The sequence below is a fragment of the Astyanax mexicanus genome, chromosome 6 (genome assembly GCF_023375975.1).
Source record: "Astyanax mexicanus isolate ESR-SI-001 chromosome 6, AstMex3_surface, whole genome shotgun sequence".
In the NCBI taxonomy this organism is placed as follows: domain Eukaryota; kingdom Metazoa; phylum Chordata; class Actinopteri; order Characiformes; family Acestrorhamphidae; genus Astyanax; species Astyanax mexicanus.
The window spans coordinates 25,995,860-26,023,361 of record NC_064413.1 but is presented as its reverse complement, the minus strand read 5'-3'; the positions used below and the strand labels follow the sequence as shown (position 1 = coordinate 26,023,361).

The 27,502-nt window shown below is 39.6% G+C and overlaps 1 protein-coding gene across 1 annotated transcript in view; it reads left to right on the top strand.

Moving 5' to 3' along the window:
• LOC103027744 (potassium/sodium hyperpolarization-activated cyclic nucleotide-gated channel 3) overlaps nucleotides 1–21,606 on the top strand; it is a 32,178-nt gene extending 10,572 nt beyond the window's left edge. Inside the window, exons 2-9 of the mRNA XM_007256899.4 lie at nucleotides 4,659–4,977; nucleotides 5,449–5,559; nucleotides 7,336–7,497; nucleotides 13,463–13,681; nucleotides 14,627–14,773; nucleotides 15,844–16,084; nucleotides 16,981–17,145; nucleotides 17,385–21,606. Of these exons, the coding sequence (XP_007256961.3) occupies nucleotides 4,659–4,977; nucleotides 5,449–5,559; nucleotides 7,336–7,497; nucleotides 13,463–13,681; nucleotides 14,627–14,773; nucleotides 15,844–16,084; nucleotides 16,981–17,145; nucleotides 17,385–19,789 (3,769 nt within the window). The 3' untranslated portion in view covers nucleotides 19,790–21,606. The remainder of the gene's footprint in view (nucleotides 1–4,658; nucleotides 4,978–5,448; nucleotides 5,560–7,335; nucleotides 7,498–13,462; nucleotides 13,682–14,626; nucleotides 14,774–15,843; nucleotides 16,085–16,980; nucleotides 17,146–17,384) is intronic.
• Nucleotides 21,607–27,502: the final 5,896 nt, after the last annotated feature.

Sequence of the window (27,502 nt, the reverse complement as noted above, 5' to 3'; positions counted from 1 at the left end):
TGGTTATGCTGTGAGCTGTGGGTCTGTCCTCTATGCCTCGATATAGCCGCACTTGCCCTCTGTCCTGACCTCTGTAGCAGTCAGTTTGCAGACCCGTCCCGAGCTACTGCTGTGTTCAGCTGCCACAGAGCATAAATGAACTGGTGTGACATGCTGGGACACTCGCTTTTCCCTTTTTAAGGGAAAATGTGTTTTTTTAGAATGAGGCAGAAAAAAAGCCGGGCTCTGGTTGGTAAAGTCACCTCTGTGTGTCCTGTAAGTGTCTTACAGCACCAGCAGCAGCGGATCCATTCAGCACATTAACTCATACAGAGCCTTTTCTTTAGCTGACATTGAGAGCTCCAGTACAGTGATGAATGCAAATGTAGCAGCCACTGAAAACAGGGTAGAGTTATTACAGTTTTTTCCTTACTTACACATTGTTATTGCCTGGTGACAGACAGTTCTCTGTATCTGAAAACTTAGGTCTTATCTAAATGCACAGTTAATTTGACACTATTTTACGGACTTGCAAGACACCCAAACATGATACATAAACTCTAAGCAAACAACTGATTATATACTTGCACGACATCTTATGTAAGGTTAAATGTGAGAAATATGTATGAAAATCAATGGTACAGCTCTGCTCTTCACATCAGAACAAAAAAATTGCAGGCCATTAGCAGTGCTTGGGAATAAGAAAAATAGAAAAATACATTTTCCACTCTCTTTTGAGAGCAATGTTTTAATTCAAAATGAATTCTTGTATCCTAGGGTCTATAACTATCAGTGGGAAACTATGGCAAACGTAATAATGTTTAGTGGCACAGAGTTCTACCAACAGGAAAATAATAGTCCTTTCCCATGCCATTTTTTTGGAACTTCAAACTCTTCGGTATGTTACCTGTAGTCTTTTGAGCCTGTATGTATAATCACACTGACAAGACAAACAAGAATCACATCCCATTACTTCACTGGAATATCAGAAAAGGTGGATTTGTTCTCCCCAAAAATGATACCACAGAAAAATGAGAAATAAAAAAAAAAAAAAACTTAATCTGCAACCCCGTCATGAAAAGCACCCTCTCTTGGGAGCATGTTTCTAATTAAAGTAAGCTAAAGCAATAATCTTTGCTTTTATCAAGAAGACGATGTGTACGAGCTGCCGAGAAGGGGTGCTTTTCATGGCGGGGGTGCAGATTTAGGCACTACTATGGTGCCAAATTCAGCACCCCACCAGGAAAAGCACCCCCTCTGCAGGCTGCATGTGATGAGTCAGTGTAGCTTAGAAAAGTATCTTGGGTATTTCCATTTTCTAAGTAAAGTTAAAGCCAAGAAGACGTGGGTGCGCGTCTTCATGATCAATTTACATAATTACACTTCATGATCAATTTACATAATGCTATCCCATAACATATGGCATGTCACTGTATGAGCCTTTATTCATGCCACACCAAAACGTGCGCACCAAATTCTTTCTTGTTAATTGAAGATGAATGTTTCACACTAACTCTGCCCCATTTTTGCATCCAATTGTGAATAGTGAGCATTTCAGAGAGCAGACATTGTTTTCAGAAATCGCTGTAAACTTGATTTACATTATAGACGTTTAAAAGGTTAATAAATAGTAATTTCATGGCGGCAGCCCATTTACACTCAGACTCAAATTCACAGATTAAATCAATAACAAATGTGTTGCTGTACCATGAGTGAGAAATAATTCATCTAAAATTAATTTTATAAAATGACATCATGCTCTTGTTATCACCAGTGATACTTCTAAGGGGTAAAAGGGTGTTGCTGGCTGTCATTTGCCACAATGAATTGAACTACACAGACGTTCACACAGATTTCAGGTTATTCTCAAGGTCACTTTAACATGACTGTGTGTGCCAGTTTGCTTGTGTGCCTATTTTCATTTATTTATTTTCATTCTCTATCTGTATCTCTTTGTTGGCCTGTCAATGTTAGTGCTCTCTTCTGCAGAACTACACTGCATGCTGTCTTAAAATCACATTACCAGTCTGAGGAAATGATAGTCTATTCAAAACCATTCATTCCTCATAAGCAGTATGAATTAGAAAGCATGAAAAAGAGAGCGAGATGGATGAAGACACAAAGCGCATGATAGCGTTGATAAGTGGCTTCTGCATCAAATATGCATTAATTTAAATGAACGTGCAAACAGATGTCCTTCACTAATTGTGAAGGAAACATCTGTTTTACCTATAAGCTCTCTCTAAGCTTGGATTTACATTCTTTCCTCACACTGATGATGAACAGATAATCAGAATATTAATAAGGAGATATGTTCTATAGTAACACTGTAATTATACAAACATGTAAAATAGATGGACCACAGATACATTGTGCTAGTTTGGTTTGGAACATGCCGTGCACATGTAATTATTCGGGAGTAGATTAAAGAGAGTAGAGAAAACTCAGATAACTCTTTGATAGGTAGAGCCCTAGCACTACCTATCAAAGAGTTATCTGAGTTTTCTCTTCTGTCATTGGGCAGAAATACCAGAGTTAGGAGGGAGAAGACAGAGTTGAGGATGCGTGTGAAGACTTGTCATTAACACTTGAACAAGGTATAGATCATATCTGTAGGATGTCTGATTTAGATTCACAAAATTATTATTTTTTTATTCTTATAGTTAGGGGTGTGACGAGACACTAATATCACGAGACGAGACGAGACACGATACTGGGTTCACGAGAACGAGACGAGATTTAAAAATAAAATTTTAAAGAAAACATCAAAAATGAAAAATGACAAAATCATAAAACGCAAACTTAACAGACTGGTTTTTCTCACACATGGATTCTATAAGAAATAGAAATAAGAATAAGGTCTTATATAGTGCAAACAATAAGTGCAAACCAAAACCAGTCATATTAAGACTATGGTTTGTGTTTTTTTTCTCCTAAATCTCTTGTAATTTAACTAGGCATTACCATAACCAGTCATATTAAGACTATGCTTGAAGTGCAAACAGAGACAGAGCTAGGGGATTAGTACAACTGCCTATGAAACAGTCACATGTAGGATTTACTTACAGTATTTACATATGGTTTGTGTCTTGTTGTGTCTTGTTTATTGTTTCCACTGGAGCCAAAATGCAGCCAGACATACAACTTAAAAGTAGCAGAAGCATCTTCTATGCAAATGCCAGAATTTTCCTCTTCTGCTGAGAGCTGCTCTCCACCATACTCTATAGCTATCGCTACTGGGTTGCCAAATGCCTCATAAAAAGTCCACACTTAACTGTTTTTTTGCCCTGCGAGACAGGTTTAAGCCTGATGAGAAATATCGTCCGTTTCAATCTTGCGAGATCTCATGCCATGAGATCTCGTCACACCCCTACTTATAGTGCATGTCTTATCTATCTGGGATAGATTAACACTAACAATTAGGGCTGCACGATATTGGAAAAAAATTCATTGCAAATGTTCTTTTTTTCTGTGATATATATCGCAATATTAAACAATGCAGGACCCATGACGTTACCGGCCCCGCCCCCACTTGCACACTCGGACCAATCAAGAGCTGAGTCAGCGCTGAGCACTCAAAACCTAAAGAAAACAGCAAAATAACAGTAATCAGCCCTTTAATCAGGCATTTAAATGGCTTTTTAAAAAGGTAAATAAGAGCGCTTTTCTGGGATTAAAAGTGTAAACTCAGCTGTAACTGGAAATATCTGCGATGTGACTATTGCGCATGCGTATTTTGCGATGACGATGCTTAAACGATATATTGTGCAGCCCTAGTAACAATATTAACAATATTCGTATCTTTTGGTAAAATGTATATCGTTGCTGTCCAGTGAAAAAAAAAGTACCTCCAAAACTTCACATGCGAAAGATAAAACCTTCTTAACTTTTAATGAAAGTTTAATGAGTTTATTTTTAGTTTCTGTTGGTATATTCAGAAATGTTTAAACAGCATGAAGAACAGTTTGTTTGTTCAAATTATGTAATGCACTTAAAATAAAAAAATGGAGATGTTTTTCATTGACAGCAGAAAAGTAACAATATTGCATAAATCTCCTTCAGGATCAATAAAGTATCTGTCTATCCATCCATCCATTCACCCATCTATCCATCCATCCTGCAGCTGTGATTCAGGCATGTTTCCTCTCCCATAATTGTGTATTTCATAACAATACTAACACAAAATGCAGTCATGCAAATGTTGTGTATTGCTTATTTTCCAGTTGCTTCAAATGTGGCTGAAATCAGATTGTAGGGTTGGAATTTTGGATGGCACTGAGACATACAGCCTGTCAGCTGTCAGTCAATCTCTCTAATGGCCAAAATATCTGACCTGAGGCATGCCTTGAAATGACCATTCATACAGTATATGTTACTCCTCTCTTTTTTTCTCTCCTTTTCTCCACTCCTTTTTACTCTGCTATTCTCTTCCCTTTTCCTCTTCTCATTTCTTCTTCTGCTTCTCTTTTCTTATCCTCCCATCTCCTCTCCTCTTCCTGCCCCCTCACTCCCCTCTTTTCTCTACTCGCCCTCCTTTCCTTTCCTCATCTCTCTTGTCCTCTCTTCCTCCTCTGCCTGTCCACCCCTTATCTTTTCCTATCCTCTCCTCCTCCTATTTCTCCTCCTGTCCACCCCTTGTCTTCTACCATTCATTCCTCCTCCGCTCTTTTCGTCTCCAGGTTTTATTGGGATCTCCTCATGTTGTTACTGATGATGGGAAATTTGATCATCCTGCCAGTGGGAATCACTTTCTTTAAGGATGAAAACACTCCTCCGTGGATCATCTTCAATGTGGTGTCAGACACACTCTTCTTGGTGGATCTGGTGCTGAATTTCCGCACAGGCATTGTGAAGGAGGACAGCACGGAGATCCTGCTGGACCCCAAGGCCATTCGGCAGCGCTACCTAAAGAGCTGGTTTCTGGTGGACTTTGTCTCATCTATACCCGTGGACTACATCTTCCTCATGGTGGATCTGGAGGCTCGGCTGGACTCAGAGGTAGACAGATGAACTTTGTCTTTTTTGTTATGCTAATTGCACACCTACAACCTAAACATTTTACATATAGAGCCAAAAGTATTGGCACCCCTGAAATAAAGTATGTAAGTATTTTCTCTTGGACAAATTGTGTTGGAAAAAAAAAAACAGAAAAAATACATAATTAAAATTGTGTCATAATTTGCAAAAGAACAGTGGTCAATATTCCACTGGTGTAAGAAGCTTGTTCTTGTTAATAGGAAATGCTTTTTGCAAAGGGTGTGCAACCGAATATTAAGTCGAGGAGGCCATATAAACACGTGTATAACCAAACATGTTAAATAGCTATCATTATCTGAGAGACATACTTATTAGAAGAATTCAGGTGTGCCAACAGTTTTAACCATGACTGTATATTCTAGCCAAACTGCTGTTGTTCTGAGTAATAGAGTAGCTGCTGATCTTCATGCTGTCTCTGCTGTGTCCCTGCAGGTGTACCGCACAGCTCGAGCGCTCCGCATCGTCCGCTTCACCAAAATCCTTAGCCTGCTGCGTCTGCTCCGTCTCTCCAGACTCATCAGATACATTCACCAGTGGGAGGAGGTGAGGTCAGACTGAAAATAAATGGTGGGGTGTAATATCAGAGTGGGACAGGAGAGACAAAGAAATAGAACTAAAAAAAGAACTACTAATAACTTTAATGATTTTAACAGGCACAGAAGAAAGAATGGGTAGAAAAAACGCAAAACAAATTTTTATAGTGTTTGGGGCCCATTAGGCAACTCAGCTTTGGGTTCTGTTTCTGTTCCCAAAATGCTTGATTATGTTAATTATTATATTAAACTCAATTATTTAATACAGAATGTGCCCATTATATACATTTCAAAACACACCATATACCATCCTATGAAAGTTTAGAAAAGGGACATAACTAAGATTAATGTGTTTATTATTTTGTATACTTTTGGTAAGTTTCGAATCGGCTTTACACTTCAGTTTATGTGTGTGGCTTAAAGAACTTTCATTATCACCTGTGTGGGCTGCATCTCTATATACCTGACATGGATTGATTTTGAACTTGCCTTCACCGGAGCTGTGCCAAATTCTGCCTCCCTGTCAAAATGAACTGTCCAGGGTTCGTGCAACTCTGCAAGTCTTAAAATGTCTTAAATTAAAATCTGGATAATTATGGTCTTAAATTATCTTAAATTTTCAGTAAATTTGCTGTATGTTTAATGCTCGTGGGGAAATACAGTTACCTCAGTGACTGTGGACAATACCGGCCGAACCATTTGTGTTGTTTTGCTGTTTTGCAAACAGATATGTACATATATTTTCAACTTATTGGCTTAGGAAAGGCTTTTTATTTTGAGCTTATTCATAATGGAGACTGCTGTAAGAGTTCTTTCATTATTCTTTATGGTTCCTATATGCAATTCAGTGTGTTGTGTATTGTGCAACTTCACATATGTTGGCTCTGTTCTGCATTACAGTGGAACAATTGTAAAATTATGACTACATTTTTGGATGAAAAATGAAATTATATTTATTGAGGTTTTAAAAATGTCTTAAAAACATTAAATTTGCCTTTTAAAATGGTGCAAGAACCCTGCTGTCTTAACTTCCTGTAATTAGTCTGAAAGTCCAAACTATCTAGTTTGTCTCAAAGTTAGTAAAAGGAAAGAACTACCCTGAAAACACATACTGAAAAAAACGGTTTATAAAATAATGAATAGGGATGTAATAGTATGGGTATTTAATCATGCATTTTGTAGGAGAAGTTCATACTTCTGTGAAATGCCACCTGTGTTTCATGTTGTCAGCTCCTTGCCACTAGAATCATGTCAGAAATAATTTTCCCTGTCTGAGCTGACTGCACAGCAAATTTGCCAGTGTTAAACAAGACTGTCTACTAGCAGTGTTCAGTCCACTGACATATTTACTGTGTGATTATTGCCTAGTAACACACCAATGAAATGAATGCCAAAAGTAACGGGGAGCAAACAGAGTTGCAAATTTTAAATCATTTGTAATCAGGTGCACTGCTGATTGTTTAGAATGAAAATGCAGCCACTCCGGCCCTTTACGGATTAGATTGGACACCCCAGGTATAATAAGTTAAGGTGGATACATCTGAATCTTGGCATGAAAAGTTTGGTAACCCCTGACATGCTAAGCGATTATTGTCTGACAAAAGAAACAAATAAAAAAAAAAAAAAAAATAGAACAAGTTGTGTGTGAGTTGTCCCAACCATGGTGTTAACATACAAAAAAGACAAAAAACAGTTCTACAGTCCCTGTATGCAAAGAGTGGAATAACCACCAAATTATTGCATCACCCTTAGTGATGAGATGAGATCACTCCTCTCTGCCCTTCAGATCTTCCACATGACCTATGATCTGGCCAGCGCCATGGTGCGCATCGTCAACCTGATCGGTATGATGCTCCTGCTGTGTCACTGGGATGGCTGCCTGCAGTTCCTCGTACCCATGCTCCAGGACTTCCCCATTGACTGCTGGGTCTATAAAAACAACATGGTGGTGAGTGCATGTCTGTGTGCAAGAGTGTAATCAGGGGAGTGCTTGTAAGCACACGGGGGAGCTAGTTTTGAGGTCGCATCAGTTATGCACAAATATTATTATCACAGCATGTGTATACAGAATGCGTCTGGTGTTAGCAGCATGACAGAGTGTTTATGGGTGTGCGTGTGTGTGTTTGTGCAAATATACTCTTCAATATTGCGTTCAATGTCTCTGTAGTGCAGCACTGCAGTATGTCAGAGTGGGTGGTGTAAATTGGCAAAAAAAAAATGTTATACACATGAGGTGGGCAAAATAACAGAAACGACAAATTACATTGATATGAGGCATATGAGTCCTAGTACCCAGCAGAAATGATGTTTTGCATTCAAAACAGCTTCAGTCATTTCGTTAAAGCTCCCACAAGTGTCCCTGAACTGTCCTGAACAGTGTGAGTGTTTAATCCTTCAAAAAGAATAGAAGAATAGGTCCTGGTATTTAGATTAGCTTTATGGGCAAAGGTGGCCAAAATAACAGAAACAACTAAATACATTGATATGAGGCCTAGTACCCAGCAAAAGTGGTGTTTTGCATTCAAAACAGCGTCAGTCATTTTTAATACTCCCACAAGTGTCCCTGAACTATCCTGAACAGTTTGAGTGTTTAATCCTTCAAAAAGAATAGAAGAACAGGTCCTGGTATTTAAATTAGCTTTAGTCCTTATGGGCAATGCTTTGCAATGCTGGTAGGAAGTTATCTTTGCTAGACTGGAGAGATCTCTTTGCATAGTGAGAGACCACAATTCTGGAAACTGAGATTTTTTTTGTTCCTGGGTACTATGTGGGTTGGTACTATGTGGTTGGGTGGATGGGTGGTGGTGGTATGTTAGCTTACAAGTCATGTATAACATCCATGAAACTGTTGATTAAATTGGCATGAACAGCGTTTTGTTCAATAATGCACAAAAAATGAGATTTCGCTGCTTGTCATAGCTACTGCCTTGACCAGTATCTCCACTTTAAGGAATGGCTTTTCTATTAGCAGGCTGATCCTCCTGAATTTCATCACAAAAAACAAGCAGATTGGCTCATTTTGTTTAGGGGCAGAGCCTAATTAATAAACAAATTGCATGTTGAGTTTTCAAGAATGCTCTATAGATTATAGACTACGTACCTATGGCTCCCACCATGCAAATTTCTCCCACAGATTTCGAGCTACAAAGGCAAATCCTTTCTGGTGACATCACCATGCAGTTTTGTTAAACTTTTCCATTTGTGTCACCATTTGTTGTACAGTCGTACTAAGAACCCATCCTACCTTGTCTGCAGCTTAGACTTTGGAATGCAGCTATTGGGCAGGATCCCAAAGATCTTTAAAGGAAGCACCTGCTAGTCTGCAGTTTTCCAGCTTGTGTTCCAGCACTGTGTAATAGGTAGAGATCTAAATAGTGATGGAATTTGGAGGAATTACATTGTGAAAGATTTCACCACCAACATCAAATTATATCGCTGGTTCGAATCCTGGATCATGCTGCTGACCATCAGCAGCTGGAGTCCAAGAGACAACAATTGGCCATGTTCTGGATGGGTGGGTAGATAGCGCTCTCTCCCCACATCACTCTCAAGGCAATGTTGGTCAGCACAGGCGCCTGTTAGCTGACATATCAGAACTGAGTCATTTCGCTTTTCTCAGAGCAGGCTTACTACTTGTTGATGCTACATCAGCAGCAGCTCGAAAAGAGGCGATGGATGACTTAACACGTGTCAGAGGAGACATGTGCTAGTCTTTACCCTTCTAGTGTTGGAACATTGCTAGTGATAGGGGGAATGCAGCTTAGTGGATGGGATAATCAACAAATTGGAGAGAAAAGCAGAATAACAATAAAAAAAAAGTATTATCTAAGAAATATCCCACTTTGGGTATGTCAGTAATGTAAATTACCTAAATATGTAAGTGAGTTCAGAATGCTCACATATATGTAAATTGTGAGAAATTATCTTGAAAGTATGGCTGAACACTGGCCGTTGTGCTCATGGCAAGGTGACATGAGGCCTGATGGTGCATGTACCAGTACCAGTGTGTGGCATGGCATGTTAACGTTTGCATGTGTTGTGCATTGAAAAATGGCATTATTTGCCTTGTTGAGATTTTAAATAAGTATTAGAAAGCACTGGATAAAACTTTTAAATATTTTAAATTATTCATAAAGCAAAGCTGATTGTAGACGAAAGACCTCATTTGGCATTCTGCACCCTTAGACACGTCTGAATGTGCACTGCCAGCTACACAGTGATGATCAAAGTCAGATTTAAGTTCACGTCATCCAGATTTTGCACTTCCAGGTTGCTTTGGGCTTCAAAGGTGCTTCTGATCAACATATCTGTGATACTCCAGCTTTGTGAGGCTCAGAAAGAGCCGTTTTTAAAGAGATTCAGTCACAGGGGTGCGGTCCTTTAACTAGTGCCACCTGCAGCTCTTCTGTGCTGTTAACTTTAAAAACTGTAATACACATGAGGTTGTGTTATAAAATAAACAGCAAAATGCATTAAAATGGTGCAACTAGTGCACAGCAGAACTGGTGTTTTGCATACCATACAGTTTCAGTCCTTAACAGCTGTGTCAAGTGACAAAGTACAATTACTTTGTTATCTTAATTAACTAGAAATTTTGGTTATCTATACTGGTGTTAGGATTTGTCAGACAATAGCCTTGTTACTTCAAATTTATTTTCAGCTTGTTCACATACTTTCACATTAATACTTCACACTTTCAGTTCTCCTTTTAATACTGCCACAAAGCCTGAACTGTCCTGACCAGTGTGAGTGGATGACTCTTCAAGAAGAATAGAACCCAGCTCCAGAATGTATGAGTCCTGGATATTAGATTAGCTTTAGATTAAACCAAAATCCTTATAGGCAAGTCTTTTCATTAAGTGGCCAGCTCTGATAAAAAATTAAAAAAAAACATGAAAAGTTTGCAGCGTTTGTCTCAAATGAATAATAATTGGTATTGGCAGAGTGTAGTCTTTGCTAATTTACCCACAAAAAAGAATAATCATAAACAAAATCTAAATTAAAATATATATATATAGTTCTAGTATTGCTAGGACCAGATTGATCGCCAGAGTGGCTTGTAGGAGTGGGCGAACACTGAATTAGAAAAATTATTTAGAATTGTATTATTGCATGCAATATGATATGGCTAACTGAGATTTAAAAAGAAATAATTTTATCAGATTTGTAACAAAAGAAAAAGAAAAAATCTCCATATTTATCCATAAAGTAAAATAAATGATACTGGACAGATATAATATGTAATGGAAATGAGAACAGTGTGATTTTTTTTTTTTGCAAAAAACGCAAAAAAATAGTAACCTGATGTGATAATTAGGGGTGGGTGATATGACACGATATCTTAGGGTATAATATCGTTCACGATATGTAGGCGATATTATCACCTACAATACGATATGGCACACCCCCAGTGGCTTGTCACTGAGGCAAAGATCTAGACGAGGGATGTATTAAGAGGACGAGTGACAAGTGCCTCCGCTTTGATAGCCAAGGGACATGGGGTCACACGTGACCTTGTTGGTATTCAGGTCTCCATTTTGCATTTAGATAGTGTGGTCTGTGTTTGAACTTAGCAGACTGACTTGCTAATTCTGTGAAATCACGGAGGAAATGTGAGAGCACACTCAATTTTTATTTTAATGAGACACCATACACTTTGTGATCCTCACCAAGCAACACAGCATATAAATTATTAGAGGTCAGTGGAACATTATTCGTAGACTGTTTTAGGTCATAATGCTACATAATGCTGCCTTAAGGCTTTCAACAATTGTGTTCTATAGTTTTAGACATGTTTGCCTCTAAGGAATCTTAAATTAATATTCTGTTGGGTTTCTGTGTAGATGCAGTCTGTTATGTGTGTCTTTGTTTGCATGGCATCTCTGTGTGTTAGAGTGCATGTGCATATTGATAAGTGCGTGTTTGGACGTATTGACTGACATCTGTCTGTTAATTTGCTTAAGATGCTACTAAAAGAACTTACTCAGAAAAATATGTGGTGGTCTATCTGTCTTTCTCTCTCTTACACACACACACACACACACAGATCAGTACTCCATTTGAGGGAGTCGCTGACTCATGCCACGGTAGGGTTTCCACCATGGTTGTCACAGCAACAGTTGCTAGGCAGGTGATGCTCAGAGTTCCCCTAGAGAGCGTCTCCGTCTCCGTCTGTCGTGCTCACATCTGAACAGCCCTTCATCCCCCACCTCATCTGTTGATGTGCCGTTTGTGTGATCCATCCTCTTGCCCTTCATCAGAGCTCGGTGTCTGACCACAGAGCTGACCTTTACTGTATATTTTGAGTAATGGACCTTTCACCACACAGCAGTGACACTGCATGGCGTATGTAAAAACCACAACAGACGGGTGTTGTCTCAGCATCACACACAGTGTCACACCCTCACTGCTGGCTGCTTTGAAAAAGCTCCATCTACCAAATAATGTCTGCTCTCCTCTATATGAGCTAAATCATATAGTCAAAACCTGACCAAGAGGGAGCCAAATTTTGCACAATGACAGATGGACAGCCTGCATTCTGTAACTGTGAACCTACTGTATACAGGGGACCTACAAGGGCAGTTCATGTCAGAAAATATTAAATATTCAAACTGTTAAAGCAGTATAAACACCCCACTGTGGAATCAGCATGTGCTCCAGGTTTGGAATGTTCTCTTATTGATCTTATTGAATATAGAGAACAGATTCCACTATAATGAGTATTTTATTAGGAATTAACATTAATTAAGTGTTTTTGCATTAAACACCATACTTGTAATGTGTAATTGGTGTGTTTATAAGGTGAGAAGGCACTGTGGTGGGCTACGGTACTAATGCTCCTGATTCATGCAGTAGTGGTATACAAGCAATAAAAATGCACCAGATTTTGGGAGAATGTTGAACTTTAAAAATAACCAGAGATTTTAACTCTTCTCTTTTTCTTGGCCCAAAAACAGCACCTATATTTAATTTAATTTTACTGTATAATAAACCAAGTGGATCAGCACCTTCAGAACAACACGTGATAGTGTACTAGGGCAGTTTTATACCCACAGTGCGAGCCAGTGTACAGTAAGGATGCCACTTATTTTGAGTTTGATATATTAAAAAAAAAAAATTAAAAGACAGTTTTCAGTTTTAGTTGTTTAGTTGTATAACCATTATTTCTCAATGTTGTTGAAATGAAAGTCAAATATTTTTCATATTTAAATTTTTTCCCAAGCGTAGACATGAGAATGGAGAATTCTTTGTTACTTTATGCAAGACATCAATATTGACCATATCATAATCTCAGACCTGCTATACAGTTTGCCATCTGTTATTTAAATTTACACTTTATTATACCACAGTTAGTTTCGACCCTGCAATGTAATTGGCAGAGAGGCTCTCTATAATTGTCGTTATCAGCCGGTAATGCACTGTAACCAAAGCTCTTGATGTATTACTCTGCCACATACAGATAACCTAGCAGCGATGCAGCACTTACAGTGCAGCTACAAACAGAGCAACAATGGAACTATTTTTTTTAGCTATAATGTTTAATATGGCCAATATTGCATGTTAGAGCTCCGTCTCATTAATTTTTGCTTAATCGAGGTATAGGAATTTGAGTCATATCACACAGCCCTACACCAGAGGGCACTCTGCTACATACAGTGAATATGTTCTGTTTCAACAAAACTAAGAGGAGCAGAGAGACAGAGATAAATAAGAGACAGATATAGAGCTACCGTTTTAAACCCCACTGTTATAAACAGGTGTGTTCGGAAAAACAGGTGTATTAAGACAAAGCCTAGTATCAGTATTTTTAAAAGAAGAAAAAGTATTAAGATTGTAAGAATTAAAATTCTTTATCAATCCACCCATTCCTCTTCAGCTCAGCCTGTGTTTCTTTCCTCCATCTCTGTCTGCAGAATGACTCGTGGGGTGTGCAGTACTCCTACGCTCTCTTCAAGGCCATGAGCCACATGCTGTGTATCGGCTACGGCGCCCAGGCCCCCGAGGGCATGACTGACGTCTGGCTCACCATGCTCAGCATGATCGTAGGGGCCACCTGTTATGCCATGTTTATCGGCCATGCAACCGCGCTCATCCAATCCCTCGACTCCTCGCGCCGCCAGTACCAGGAGAAGGTGAACATGAACGGATGGTTGGATGATGAGTGGACGTGTCTCTTGATGTTTTCTCAGTTGAGCTGTCAGTTGAAATTAGCAGCCCATTTACAGTCTTCTGTGTGAATCTATTGTCTGCTTTCTCCAGTTCTTTTAAGATGTGGGTTAAGGATGATGTCATTAATGATCTGGGTTTTTTTTTTTCTAAATGTCTCATAATGATGTAATTTAATCTGTTTATATCAAATTTAATCATCAATTTTCCCTAGAATGTCTGTCTTGTAATAGTCTTTAAGTCCGATGTCTTTCCTTTTACATGCAAACATAATATTACAGGGACATGAGCAAGGGACCAATAGATGTAACAGTGAACCTGTGCAAGCTGATTCATATAAACTTTTTCATAATGGAACAGTCCCCAAAAGTCACAGAGAAAAGTGAATGAGATAATAATAAATGAAATATATGTGCATTTGGTATAATATTCTTTTAAGAATAAACCTTAGAACTTGTAAGATCTCATTAAAAAGCACACCTTTTGTGTGAATGCTGAAGTTTTAAAGTAGTCAACAGAGTATTCATATTCTACAAGAATCACACGATTCTAGTATAAATTAGATGGGGTGTGGGAAAGCTGGGTCTCCATTAAGTTTACTGTCTTTAATAATACACAGTTAGATGTCAGTGGGTGTGAATAAAAAAAAACATTTTTTGCAGAGATTTGTATGGCGTTTTATAGTTAAAAGTTATGCAAAAGTATCAGAAGTGCACCACAGAGAAAGAAGAGATACAGTAATAATGCCAAATATGGGTTCTCAACTAATCCAAAATGATCCTAAATAATTGCTGTTTTCAGAGCTGGTATCAGAGAGAACATTCAGAGCCTTGCTTGCTTGGCCTCTTTACTGTGTCCTTCCTCTCTGTGTTTTACTGACCTTTGCTAGCTGTTGTGTGTGTGTGTTGCAGTATAAGCAAGTGGAGCAGTATATGTCGTTCCATAAACTTCCAGCTGATGTCAGACAGAAGATCCATGAGTATTATGAGCATCGCTACCAAGGCAAAATGTTTGATGAGGAGAATATTCTGGGGGAGCTGAGTGAACCATTGAAGGAGGTTTGTTCTCACACATACAAACACACACATAATGTATTCACATACATTAGTCCCAAGAACACGCAACAAAACCTATAGTATCTACCTCATAATCATCCTTTAAGGATGTTTATTTCAGCACACATATTCAGTCCTGCAGCAGCAGCACGCTCTATACTCAAAGCAATTGAGCTAAATGAGCTGAGAAGCAGCTCCTGTCAGGGAAGCCATTCATTAAAGAAGAAACACTTTCTTCAGCTGATCCAGAAAACAATGAAGCGGAAAGTGATGTATCATTTCATTAAGGGCTTCTTTTCAGAATTGATGTTATTTATATAATTTCTTAGCAAACTTGTATTATTTGATATAGTGGTTCTATTTATCATACTAGTATTATTTGATGCAGTGGTTATAGTTATTTAACTCATTTTTTTGATGTACTGGTACTATTTTTCAAATTACTATTATTTGATTAATTTATTTTCGACTAGTATATTTTTTAACATGCTGGTGCTTTTTTTACGTTGGCATATTGTTGTACTTTTAATGACTATAAATCTTTTTCAGTAAAATCCTAAATACAAATACAGTATATATTAGTGACCAGTGGCAAATATACTGCTTCTGAGGATTATTTTATTATAAAGCCAGAAATGCAACTGGCTTCCCAACTAACAATTTTTGGTTAGTAGAACATTTCTGAACATTACAGTTAACATTCTTAAAATCTGTCAATGTTGATGTTCTTAGCAAAAATTTTATTTAACATTTATTTATTTGACATTTTGCCAACTTTTTAGTTTTGGGATTGTTACTTTTTTAATGTTTTTCTAGGTTAGGTCCGTCTAGCCGGAAACGTCATGTGAGAAACGTTCTAAAAACATTGTGATGCAAACCATTATTATGTAATAGAGTATTATTCTGCATTGTTATAGACTAAACTTCCTGGTACCTTTTTAAAAATGCACTAAACATTCTTATAATGTTCTCTGTAAGCTGCGTTAGCTATTAGACACATCATAGTCAGTTTTCTTTCTTCCAGTGTCGTCCTGATCTTGTAAACCTATTCTGTTTCCACTTTCTTTGAACAGGAGATTGTGAGCTTTAACTGCCGCAGCCTGGTGGCCAACATGCCATTGTTCGCTAATGCCGACCCCAACTTTGTGACGGCTGTCCTGACCAAGCTTCGCTTTGAGGTGTTCCAGCCCAATGACTTCATCATAAGAGAGGGAACAGTGGGTCGCAAAATGTACTTCATTCAGCATGGCCGAGTTAGTGTACTCACTCGCGGAAACAAGGAGACCAAACTCAGTGATGGGTCATATTTTGGAGGTGAGCATGCATGTCATTTTGCCAGTACATTATGCACATCACAAGCAATTTATTTGCTATTGAGGTTGTAAGAAGTTTAGGGGCTCTCAGTGATAAACTGACTAAGACACTGTCACTGTGATCCAAGGACTGCTGGTTGGAATCGTGGATCATGGTGTCTGCCCTCAGCAGCCGGAGTCAAAAGTTGCAATGAAATATTTCAGACTGTGTTTTGAATTACAGTTTTATTTATATTAGATAATGACACAATTCAATTGATAAAGCTAGTGCAATATGTTCACTGATGCTGGTTAGTGAACTAGGAAAAAAACATAAAAGTTGTATACTCTTCACACGTACCACTGTGAATCAAGGAATGTTAAATTTCAACCTTGGAACTGGAAATGGTCCCCTCCAACTGGTACCCACTATCAGACCTTACTCAAACTTTAGAAATTCCCACCATTTTGCTGTGAGCATGCTGGCTAAAGTGTAACCTCACACACAAGATAACACCCCACACCTTATCCACGTGTGATGTTTCCAATCTTCTCTGTGAGTTAACACCATATAAGCATAAATGTATGATTTACAAACTGCTTTCATATTTGACTTTTGGCATGTCAATGAATATACTAAAGATGAACAAATATATTTAAATTGCAAATTTTAGTTTCTTCAAAATATTCCAAGTCATTTTAAGCACATGAATGGCAGCAGTTGTTTTTATTTACACATTTCTAGTACAAGTTCAGTGTGAGCGCTGGGGTAATAGGGCTAATATAAAAGTTTTTGGATCTACTTTGGACCTGAGGGCTCTTCAGTCATTTTTAGAATTTATTAGACAGTGTTCTCTCAGTAGAAACAAAGTGTCCTTGTACTTTCTTACTGAGTGTGTCTTTTCCGCTTGCCCTTAGAGATCTGTCTGCTGACCCGAGGCAGGAGGACAGCAAGTGTCAGAGCTGATACGTACTGCCGCCTGTACTCTCTTAGTGTTGACAGCTTCAATGAAGTGCTGGAGGAACACCCAATGATGAGGCGTGCCTTTGAGACCGTAGCAGCCGACCGACTGAACCGCATTGGTACTCTTTGTCTCTTTTTATCATCTGAAAGATAATCAATTCATACAACTTTTCATGCAACTTTGTTGCAAAATGTATTTGATCAGCCAAGACAATTTTGGAATCCAAAGACTGCTTCTTTAATTTTACACCAGAGCAAGTAAAATTAAAAAAGAAGTCCGTACTTATTTCCAAATTTAAGATAAAAGTATGCTTTAGATAGCCTAGGTAACACATCTCCTGCTGTTAATCTCCAACAGGTAAAAAGAACTCTATCTTGCTCCGAAAGACATCTCAGGGAGGGTCCGTGGCAGGCAGCAGTCTAGGCCGTGGGCCTGGCGGAGGTGGACGAGGTGGAGGCTCGGGTGCAGCTGGCTCCTGTGACAGCATTCTGGTGCAGCAGATTGTCAAACACGACAGCATGCCCACCATGCAGGACATCGCAGCTGGCAATCGTGGCAGTACAGGTGGCACTGTTTCCCCCCACCCTCGGCCAGTTATCTGGGCTCCTCTGGTCCATGCCCCTCTGCAAACAGCAGCAGCAACCACCAACGTGGCCATCACCCTCTTGCAACAGCAGCAGCAGCAGTTTCAGCAGGCGCAGCAGCACGGGATGCCAGCTGGCGTGTTTCTACCTTCTCCACTCCCAATTTCACCCTCGCCCTCTTCCTGCCCTCTCTCACCCCCACGTCCTCCTATCCTGCACCCTCGGCAGTCTCTCAGCTCTCTTATCGGAGTAATGGGTGGCCTGCCCCCTCGTGGTATCCCTTCCTCTATGACCCCTACTCCCTCCCCCTCGACAGCTGGCCCAGCCCCTGTGGGAGGAGCCCCACTGGCTGGTGGAGCTGGAATTGCAAAGACTCCATCAACTCCCATGTCATCAGTCCCTGCTCCCTTGCAGGCTGGGAGAACTCTACACTACAGTCTCCGTCTCCACACAGAACCCACGGCAGCAAGCAATACAGCAGGGGTAGGGTCTAACACATCCCCTCTCCGCAAAGCAACACCCCCTTCTTCTGCAGCCCTAGCAAATCTGTCCTCTGAGAGTCGGCTCAGCCAGCAGGGTGCAAAAGAGGCTCTGATGCGTCACGTAGGAGGCGGCAGCACACAGGGACTGCCGGCACTTGGACGCTTGACTCAGGAGGCCCGGTTACTCTCAGCTTCTCAGCCCACACTGCCTCACCGTGGCTGGCCAGGTATCCAGCCTCACCCGCCACTGCATAGGAAGGCTTCTGGAGGCAGTCTGCTGCCAGCACCCTTCCTGGTGTCACAAGGACAGCTTGCTCGAGGAGTAAGTGCAGGAGTGTTAAGCTCAAATACTCCCCAGGTCCAGAAACAACCTGCACACCCACCTCAGCCCCTACCCTCTCCACTTACACACACACACCAAACAGCACCTGCCATAGGGTCAGCCCCTGCACCTGCACCTCTTGTCTCCTCCTCACCTAAACAGACTCCTCTCTCCTCCACTAATGCTTCTACTGCCCTCACCCCGGCCTCTTCTACCCCAGGAGTTCCACAATCCCAGCGGCCAAAGGTTTCTTCCTCCCCTCCACAGGCTCCCTCCTCTTCAGAAATGATCCTCACCTCGGGTCCCGCACCGCTGGCCCCTCCGCAAGCCCCCCAAAGCAGCAAACCTTCACCCACTTCCCCTTCACACCCTGCATCCTTCTCCTCCTCTTTCTGTGCCCAGCATATTGCCTCTTCTTTGAGCTCCTCTGGGCCTCAGAGCCCTCGCTCCAAGTTCTCCCAGACATCTCCTTCGCCATCTGCTTTATCCTGCAACACCAGTCCAACTCCCACTGCCTCTGCAACTCCATCTCACACGCGGACTCCGACCCCCATTCAGACCCCTATTCCAACACCTACTCACACACAAGCACCAACACCTATACCAACTCCAACCCAAACCAGAACTCCCACTCCAACAAACTCAGCTGTCCAGACTCCTCGAAGCCCGACTCCTGTTCAAACCCCTGTTCCAAGTCTTACACAAACTCAAGCTTCTGCACTTACTCAGCCCTGGACCTTGGCCCCCGTCCAAATACCAGGAGCAGTGAAAAGTCCAACTCAATCTCAAACTTCGGTGACAATCCAAGCTCCGATTCAAGACACTGTTCATGTTTCTATCTTGTCTCAAGCCAGATCTCCACCCAGCCAAAGCCCCACTCAAACACCAACTCAAACCCGAAACACAACTCCAACAATGTCACAAACCAGCTCTCCTCTTCAGACCCCAGTCCCTATCCAAACTCAGACACCCACTCAAGTCCCAATTCCAGCCCAGACTCAGACACCCACCTCCAGCCAAACCCGAAACACAAACCCAGTCCTGACCCAAACTCCAGTGTCTTCATCCATCCAAACTCAAACACAAAAGCCAACATCTTCCCCTCTTCAAATTTCTAAACTCTCTCAAATTCCAGCACCAGCCATATCTTCACCTACACATTCACCAAACTCTTCCTGTACCTTTAGTCCAACTTCATTAGCACCTTCCTCAATATCTCCCTCAAAGTCAACCTCTGTCTCATCTACAGTTTCTAAACCCACTCCAGGTGCCCAGGCCTCCCCAGCCATTTCCTCCTCTACTTTGTCCAAGGGGGAGAAACAAGACCGGAAGGAATCAGATTCACTGAGACACAAACTTCCAGCTAATATGTAAGGAGGCTTGGACAATTGCTTTCCATCTGGACACTGGAGGAGGGACAGAGTTCACATGCCATGTTAGTGATTGTAGGGATAGGTAAGGGAGGAGAACTGGAAAGAGACAAAAGCACATGGCAGCTCTACAAGTCTGAACCTCTGGCTACCAAGGATGTGCCGTTCCTCATCACGGTTCCCAGCCTTCATCTAAAGGCTGAATTATACTTTTACATTTATGGATATGTGAACATGTGTGATCATCATGCAAATGCATTTATATAGGTTACTGCCAATATATTTTCCTATAAAATTAATATGTGGATTAGAGGGCAGTGTTTACCAAATTTACAAAAAAAAATATGTACAGCAAATGAAAGCAGCAAGAATCAACAGCCAAATGGTAACACACTGGATGCTACATAGAAGATACTTATATGCCAAAATATTTATATAGTTCTATTTAATGTCTCAGCCTTATTCTAGCAATACTACATTGATTTCCCTGGTCAACAGATCAGCACACAAGTAGTTCTGTTTTACATGTTGTGCATCCATCTTCACGGAAGTATAAATCAGCCTTAAGATGAGGGATGCGACGAGTGATGATTGTCAGTGATGAGATTGTGAGTGATGTTTAGGAAAAACGTGAACTGTGAAGTGAGGGTTAAGTGCAGTGAAAATATGCACAGTCCTCACTAACCTCTACCTGTTCTCTCCTCTTTATCAGCAACGAATGTGAACTTTCTTTGTCTCGTCAAACGGACAGCAGTCAAACTGGGGGAATGTGGTTCATCAAGCACAGGTACCTGCTTATGCCTCCCTCAAGCTCTCTTAGACAGCATCACATCAGGTAGAATCAAAATGACATTAAACGCTGAACATATTGACCTGGAACAGCGACTCACACAGCCTGCCACTGCCAGTACGAAAATGGGACTGTAGAAAAGAATGGTGATGAAGGCCATCTGCAGAAAACTTTGTCTTTGTTTTCCAGGTCCACCCCCTTCTTGTCACCTTTTCTTCACCAAAGTGTAAACTTTTGTCATGTTATAAATAATAACTATTATAAATATATTATAAATAGGCACAATAATATTTCTGAAAGAACGGTACTGAAACAATGACAATAATCGAAGTAATTAGGAGCGATCCACTAGTAGTTTCTTGTTTCAGGTGTTTGGTGTTAGTTTTGGACAGTGCAGCTCTAGAGTCCTCATTCATGATGACTGGTGTGTTTAAACTGTGTTTTTCGTGTTGCACCTAAATTGCTCCGTTTTCCACAGTGACAACAGTGCTATAGATTCACCTAGTTCTCTGTAAATACAGGCTTCTCTCTCCGTCTCTCTGTTCGTAAAACACACATGCTTAATGTTTCTGTGGTCTTTCATCTCCCTCTGTGTGATCAGCTTTCATCTGTCAAACTGCCTTTATAGCTGCTACCATCACCCCGAAGCACACACGCAGTACACACAGACACACAAAAATATACACACACATTCATACACACACACACCTGCTCCCTTCTCTCTTATTCTCTATCTGTCATTCCTTGCCTCTTGAGATATGTTGTGTGCTGTCCTTTGCTGTCTCGTACAGGTAACGTCCCTTTTCTACCCCGGAAACCAGGATGCCTAGACTGTACATTAAGGACCAAATGGTTTTATTTTTATTTGTTATCACAGCTTTAGCTTTTGAGCAAAAACAATAGTGTGTGGTTCTAATAATAGCAAAGGAAGAAATTATGATGATGATGATGATGACATGGGTATGAGTATGGTATGTAAAGTGAATAATGAATGGGTGATTTTAAACAGAATAAAGAAAATTTAGAATCAGTGTACTGTGTTAATGGTGTGTGTGTGTGAGTGTACAGTGTATAGTAGACAAACAATACATTTAAAGAGACCTGTTCCATCTCTTGAAATGAACAGAATTAGTTAGCTGTTTGGGGAAAATTTATACTAGAGGTTGCTGTGGGGATGTGATTACATTTAGCCACAAGACTATGAGTTACGTCAGATGTGATATAGAGCTGGACAATATATCAACATTTCATTGTATTGTGATACATTTTTTCATCATGTTTGAAAACAGTTATATTAAGAACATTTCATTACACAAAGTGCGAAAAATCATGTTCAATTAGATAATGTGCACCAAAAATTAAACAATCACTATGTTATAAATGAAAGGGCATTTTAATTGCAAAATCTGCCACTCCTGTTGCATTTTGTCTGCCGTCAAAAATGATAAATACTGTGTATTTTGAAAATGTCTTTAAATATTGTGCTTTATCAGTGCGTGTACATACATCAAGGGTGGTGGCTTTTATACTGTTAATATATCGGAATTGTATCATATAGACTAAAATTAAGAAATAGAACGTGATATAGATGTTTGTCTAATATGATGTGGGTTGGATGATTTTCAAATCTTAAATGCCACTCCTGCTTATCCAGGCAGTACTGGATGGAGCTCCATTACTTTAAGGATCACACCCCAATGCTAGGGGGCTTTATATCTCTCAAACTGAGATCTGGGAGCTTTTAAGTATACAGTGGTTACATTAGCTTACACTAGCTTGTGTGTGATTGCTCCAGTGCATCCATTCTCTCAGCAATAATTTTCTATTGGGATTATTCAAGCACCTGTGCCAGCAAGAGGTGTGCCTTAAAGGTGCAATAGCATGCATTTGTCAGGATATGAATGATATACTATTCGTATATGTTTTGCAATGAAAAATACTCAGATATAGTTAAACAAGTTTGTTTGTAAATTGAATTTGTAAAAAGAATGTATATACAGCTCTGGGAAAAATTAAGAAACCACTCCAGTTTCTGAATCAGTTTCTCTGATTTTGCTATTTATAGGTATATGTTTGAGCAAAATAACCATTGTTGTTTTATTTTATAAACTACAGACAATATTTCTTCCAAATTCCAAATAAAAATATTGTCATTTAGAGCATTTTTGCAGAAAATGAGAAATGGCTGAAATAACAAAATATATCGAGAGCTTTCAGACCTCAAATAATTCAGAGAAAACAAGTATATATTCATAAAGTTTTAAGAGTTCAGAACACAATATTTGGTGGAATAACCCTGGTTTTTAATCACAGTTTCCATGCATCTCGGCATGTTCCCCTCCACCAGTCTTACACACTGCTTTTGAATAATTTATGCCCATCCTGGTACAAAAATTCAAGCAGTTCAGTTTGGTTTGGTGATCATCCACTTTCCATCCAAATTCTTTTTATTTGGATTTTTGATTTACTAAAAAGTGCTTTATTTGTTTGTTTATTAAGGCACTTAAAATAACATGAAATGGTTCATATATGGTCATTGTTGTGGGAGGGGGTCGATTATTCCAGAAATTTGACACCAATCTTATTGGTGTAAACTTGGTGTGCAGTTAGCCAGATGAAAAATTGTAGATGGTTGGCTGGCTTTCAATAAGCAAAAAAATCAATCAGGCAGAATACCACACTCCAAGTTTGAGTTGCATTGGCCAATGTCCGGTTTAAATCTATAGTGTGTATGTAGATAAAGAATAAAACTAATCTATTAAATACATTAAATGCAATCACTTTAAGTCACATACTTCTTACTACAGCTGTCAACCAGGACAAGATGTTTTTAGGTGGTATCCAGTCCTCCACAGGTTTTTCTACCCCTCATTGTCTTTTAGTTGGTGAGTTTAAAGCATAGACTATTGTCTATGGCAGGGGTCGGCAAAAGACGGCCCACAGGCCAGATGTGGCCCGCAAGCATGAAACATCTGGCCCGTGAGGTTGTTTGAACTATAATGAATGATAATGAAAAAAAAATAAATCAATAAAATGATTCCTGACCTGTCTCTCTTTTTATTATTTATTTATTCCTTTCCTGGGTTTACCTGCTTTGAATACAACTGTTCTGCATTTGGGTTCAACACTCCCATTATACTTCATTTTACACTACGCAATAGCTTGGAAAATATCTGGCCCACGGCCAAACTTAATTGCCGACCCCTGGGTTATGGTCTAAAGTGATGGCATTACTGCCTATTTTCTCCTGGCTTTCAACCTCACTCCTCCCGCCTGTTCCAGAGCCAACAAGAGGCTCTTTCCACTGCCTCTCCCAACCTGTGACAGCTGTGTTTTTCACCCTTCCTGTTATTCCCAAACCATGGACATCTTCCATCTTGACTGTGCCACGGACCCCCTACAGCCAACCTCAAATGGAAATGGCCAGGCCTGCCAGTGCCTGCACTGCTAGATCAGTTCCAGGTATGTTGTGGCTTTCCTTGTGACGGCTTATCCCAAACATTTTACTATGGGACTAATCTTGAAGATGCTTTTTGCTTTAGACCTTATGACCACATCAGGCCTGAAAGTATTCATACCACCTGGGGAAAGCAGCTTATTTTTGCAAACCTCCGTAATGTGACTTTCACATATGAATTTCAATGCATTTATCAGTATGTACATAATGTTATTTTGTTAGCTGTAAATATGGTGTAGTTTAGCATGTATACAAAGTAAGAGACTGTTATTGACTTTAAGCAACTTTTTAAGCAGGCTCCAGGCTACAATGCTTTCCTCAAAAAGAAGTTGGCAACACTGCACCCTGCGTTGCTTCGTTGTATGGAACATGACAGCAGGCAAACAGTGTGCTGCAGCCCCAGTATCCTTCTATAAAGCTCAATGACCAGAGATGATAGATGAAAAAACTTCCAGTCCAGAGGGTCTGCCAGGCAGATGTTAAGATGGCTAACTTTCTCCTAAACAGGTAAGCACTGAACTTCAGCTGAGGTTAGCTACCGTTAACTAGCTAAAGGAGGGCTCAGAGTGGTCCAGCATGCTAAGCTCTGCCACTATGATCAGGAGATTGCCGGTTCGAATCCTGTTCATTTAGCTTGCCATCGGCTACTGGAGCCCAGAAAGAGCAGAATTGGTCTTGCTCTCTCCGGGTGGGTAGATGGCACTCTCTCCCCACATCACTCCAAAGGGTGATGTCTGCAGCACAGTTCAAAAAGAGGTGGTGGTTGACTTCTTGTGTATCAAAGGAGGCATGTGCTAGTCTTCACACCACTGGTGATGGGGATCACTAGTGATGGGTCCTAATGAGTGGGTTGGGTAATTGGCCAAGTAAATTATGAAGATAATAGGGAAATAAATATAAATAAAATTTTAAAAATTAGTTAAAGGATCACAATCACTATTAAAATAAACGTCCACAAGTCATGTGATCAATTAAGTAGTCATTTTCATACTCATATATGCTTGGTGGTCCGTGCACAGCTGGGTTATCAAGGCAGCGATTGTATTTGAGATAGGTAAAGTGATCCAGAGTAGTGCTGGCTTACGCCATCATGCTACAACATGCTAAAAGGAACTGCTAGCAATCAAAATGCAGGAGCAGTTAGGGTCACAGCTGCTTACTATTGCCTCAATTCAACTACCAGTGACAATGAAGTGGGCCCTTTTGTATAGCCCAGTGATAATGGGAGGAATACTGTCATCTAAAATTATACCAGCTCGCTGTTCAAAGAAGGTTAACCAAAGGATAGAAGTGCTTTAGGATAAGATAATAAAGTAATAAAGCCAATGAGGTTGTGATGAATTAATGTTTAAATCTGTGTAGTACTATTCACAATAGTATAAACATACTGTTGAATAATATTAGATATAGTATAATAACATCAGTGAAAACAATATGTGTCAGATATCCCTCTTGTTCTTTCTCTCTGCCTCTCTGTGTCTCTTTCCCTCTCTCGTTTAATCACACTGAGAGAGATTGGAGATTGTGCTGGTTTTAGACTGAGGTTAAGCCTCTCCATGGCACAGGGTGCTTGTGTCATCACGGTCGTCCATCCAGGTGCTATAATCCGCCTGTAGAGGACAGAGATCCCAGTCCCAGACTGCCTGATCTCCACTGCTCTGCTCTCCTCTCATATTCTCTACTCTACTCATCTCTCAGCCCTTGTTTCCTGCTACTCTCTCCAACATCTCTAACATATTGCTATTAAAACCCTTTCAGTATGACAGACGCAGTGTGCAGGGCTTTAATAAAGACAGCATTAGGATATCAGCAGATCTGCATTACCAGGACCGGCCACACGATGGGGCCAAACATCACAATACTAACAGCTAATGTTAAAGGACCCATATCGTGGAAAACCAAATTTGTAAAAATTTTAAACAGTTTTATATACAGCTCTGGAAAAAATTTAGAGACCACCAATGTTTTTGTAAATGAACATTGTTGTTTTATTCTATAAACTACAGACAACATTTCTCCCAAACTCCAAATAAAAATATTGTCATTAAGAGCATTTATTTGCAGAAAATGAGAAATGGCTGAGATAACAAAAAAAAAAACAATGCTTTCAGACCTCAAATAAAAAAAAAAGTTAATATTCATAAAGTTTTCAGAGTTCAAAAATCAATATTTGGTGGAATAACCATGTTTTTTAATCAGTTTTCATGCATCTTGGCGTGTTCTCCTCCATCAGTCTTACACACTGCTTTTGAATAACTTTATGCTACTCCTGGTGCAAAAATTCAAGCAGTTCAGCTTGGTTTGATGGCTTGTGAATATTCCATCTTCCTCTTGATTATATTCCAGAGGTTTTCAATTTGGTGAAATCAAAGAAACTCGTAAAAAATAAGTGGTCTCTTATTGTTTTCCAGAGCTGTAGTATGTAAACACGAGTCAGATTTACTCTGAATAAACGCATTATTGTAAATGTAGAGGAACCTTATTATTCACTTTAAAGTACTTTTTGTACATTTCATATATTTTTATGTGGTTGATGTTTTTTTGCCATGTATGCAGTGTTGCCTCGTTAAGTCGAATGATTAGTGATTAAATAACTCAATTTGTAATACATTTTTTTTAAGTTTTCAATTTAAATTATTATTTTAGCTTCTTTCATAAGTAATTTCAACTTTTTCAATAATTCCATCCTGTCATCTTGAGATAACCATCCCTTTAAAAAAGAAACCACTGACATCAGTAACATCATAAACTTCACACTGTTTTATTTTAAAGGCAATTTAATAATATTAGTTTCAATATTTCACATTTTGTCTCCATAATTAGCTTAAGCTGTCTACGCAGTCATTCTAAAATATCACGGTTATTAAAGTTTTTTTAGAAAATCAAAATGTTTGAAACAGAAAAAAGATTTCCATGAACAATTATCATGTTTCATGTTTTTATTAAATGCAATTTCTTTCTGGTTAAATTTAGCTCTTTCTTCTTTCCTCTTTTTTGGAAGGTGATGAATATAACTTACATGGTATATCACAACGAGTAAAATTCTCCTTGTCTTCTTCCACTTATTGTTACACCCTCTAACTGGACATATTATACTACCGGTTATCATTTTTATGTGTTTTTACTGCTGTGGTTGTAATCAAAACATGACAGGAAAAGTGCTTTTCATGAAAGTTTCACTGCAATTCAGCGACTCCATTTAATAAACAGAAAGGGCAATGCTGCAGATGACTGGTCTCTTCCAGACAAGACTGTCAATCACTTACTTCTTATTTATAACCCGATACAGCAGAATAATATTTAAAATATAGATTTCTGTGGATTGTGCCAATATTAGCACAGGGAAAACTAGAGATGGAAAGACAGTTTAAGGTGACACATCATCTTGCAACCAGCCAGCAGATGTGCTAGATCTGTGGTGGCTTCACTTTTGAGAAACGTTGCACTGTCTATGTTTTTCTACAGACATT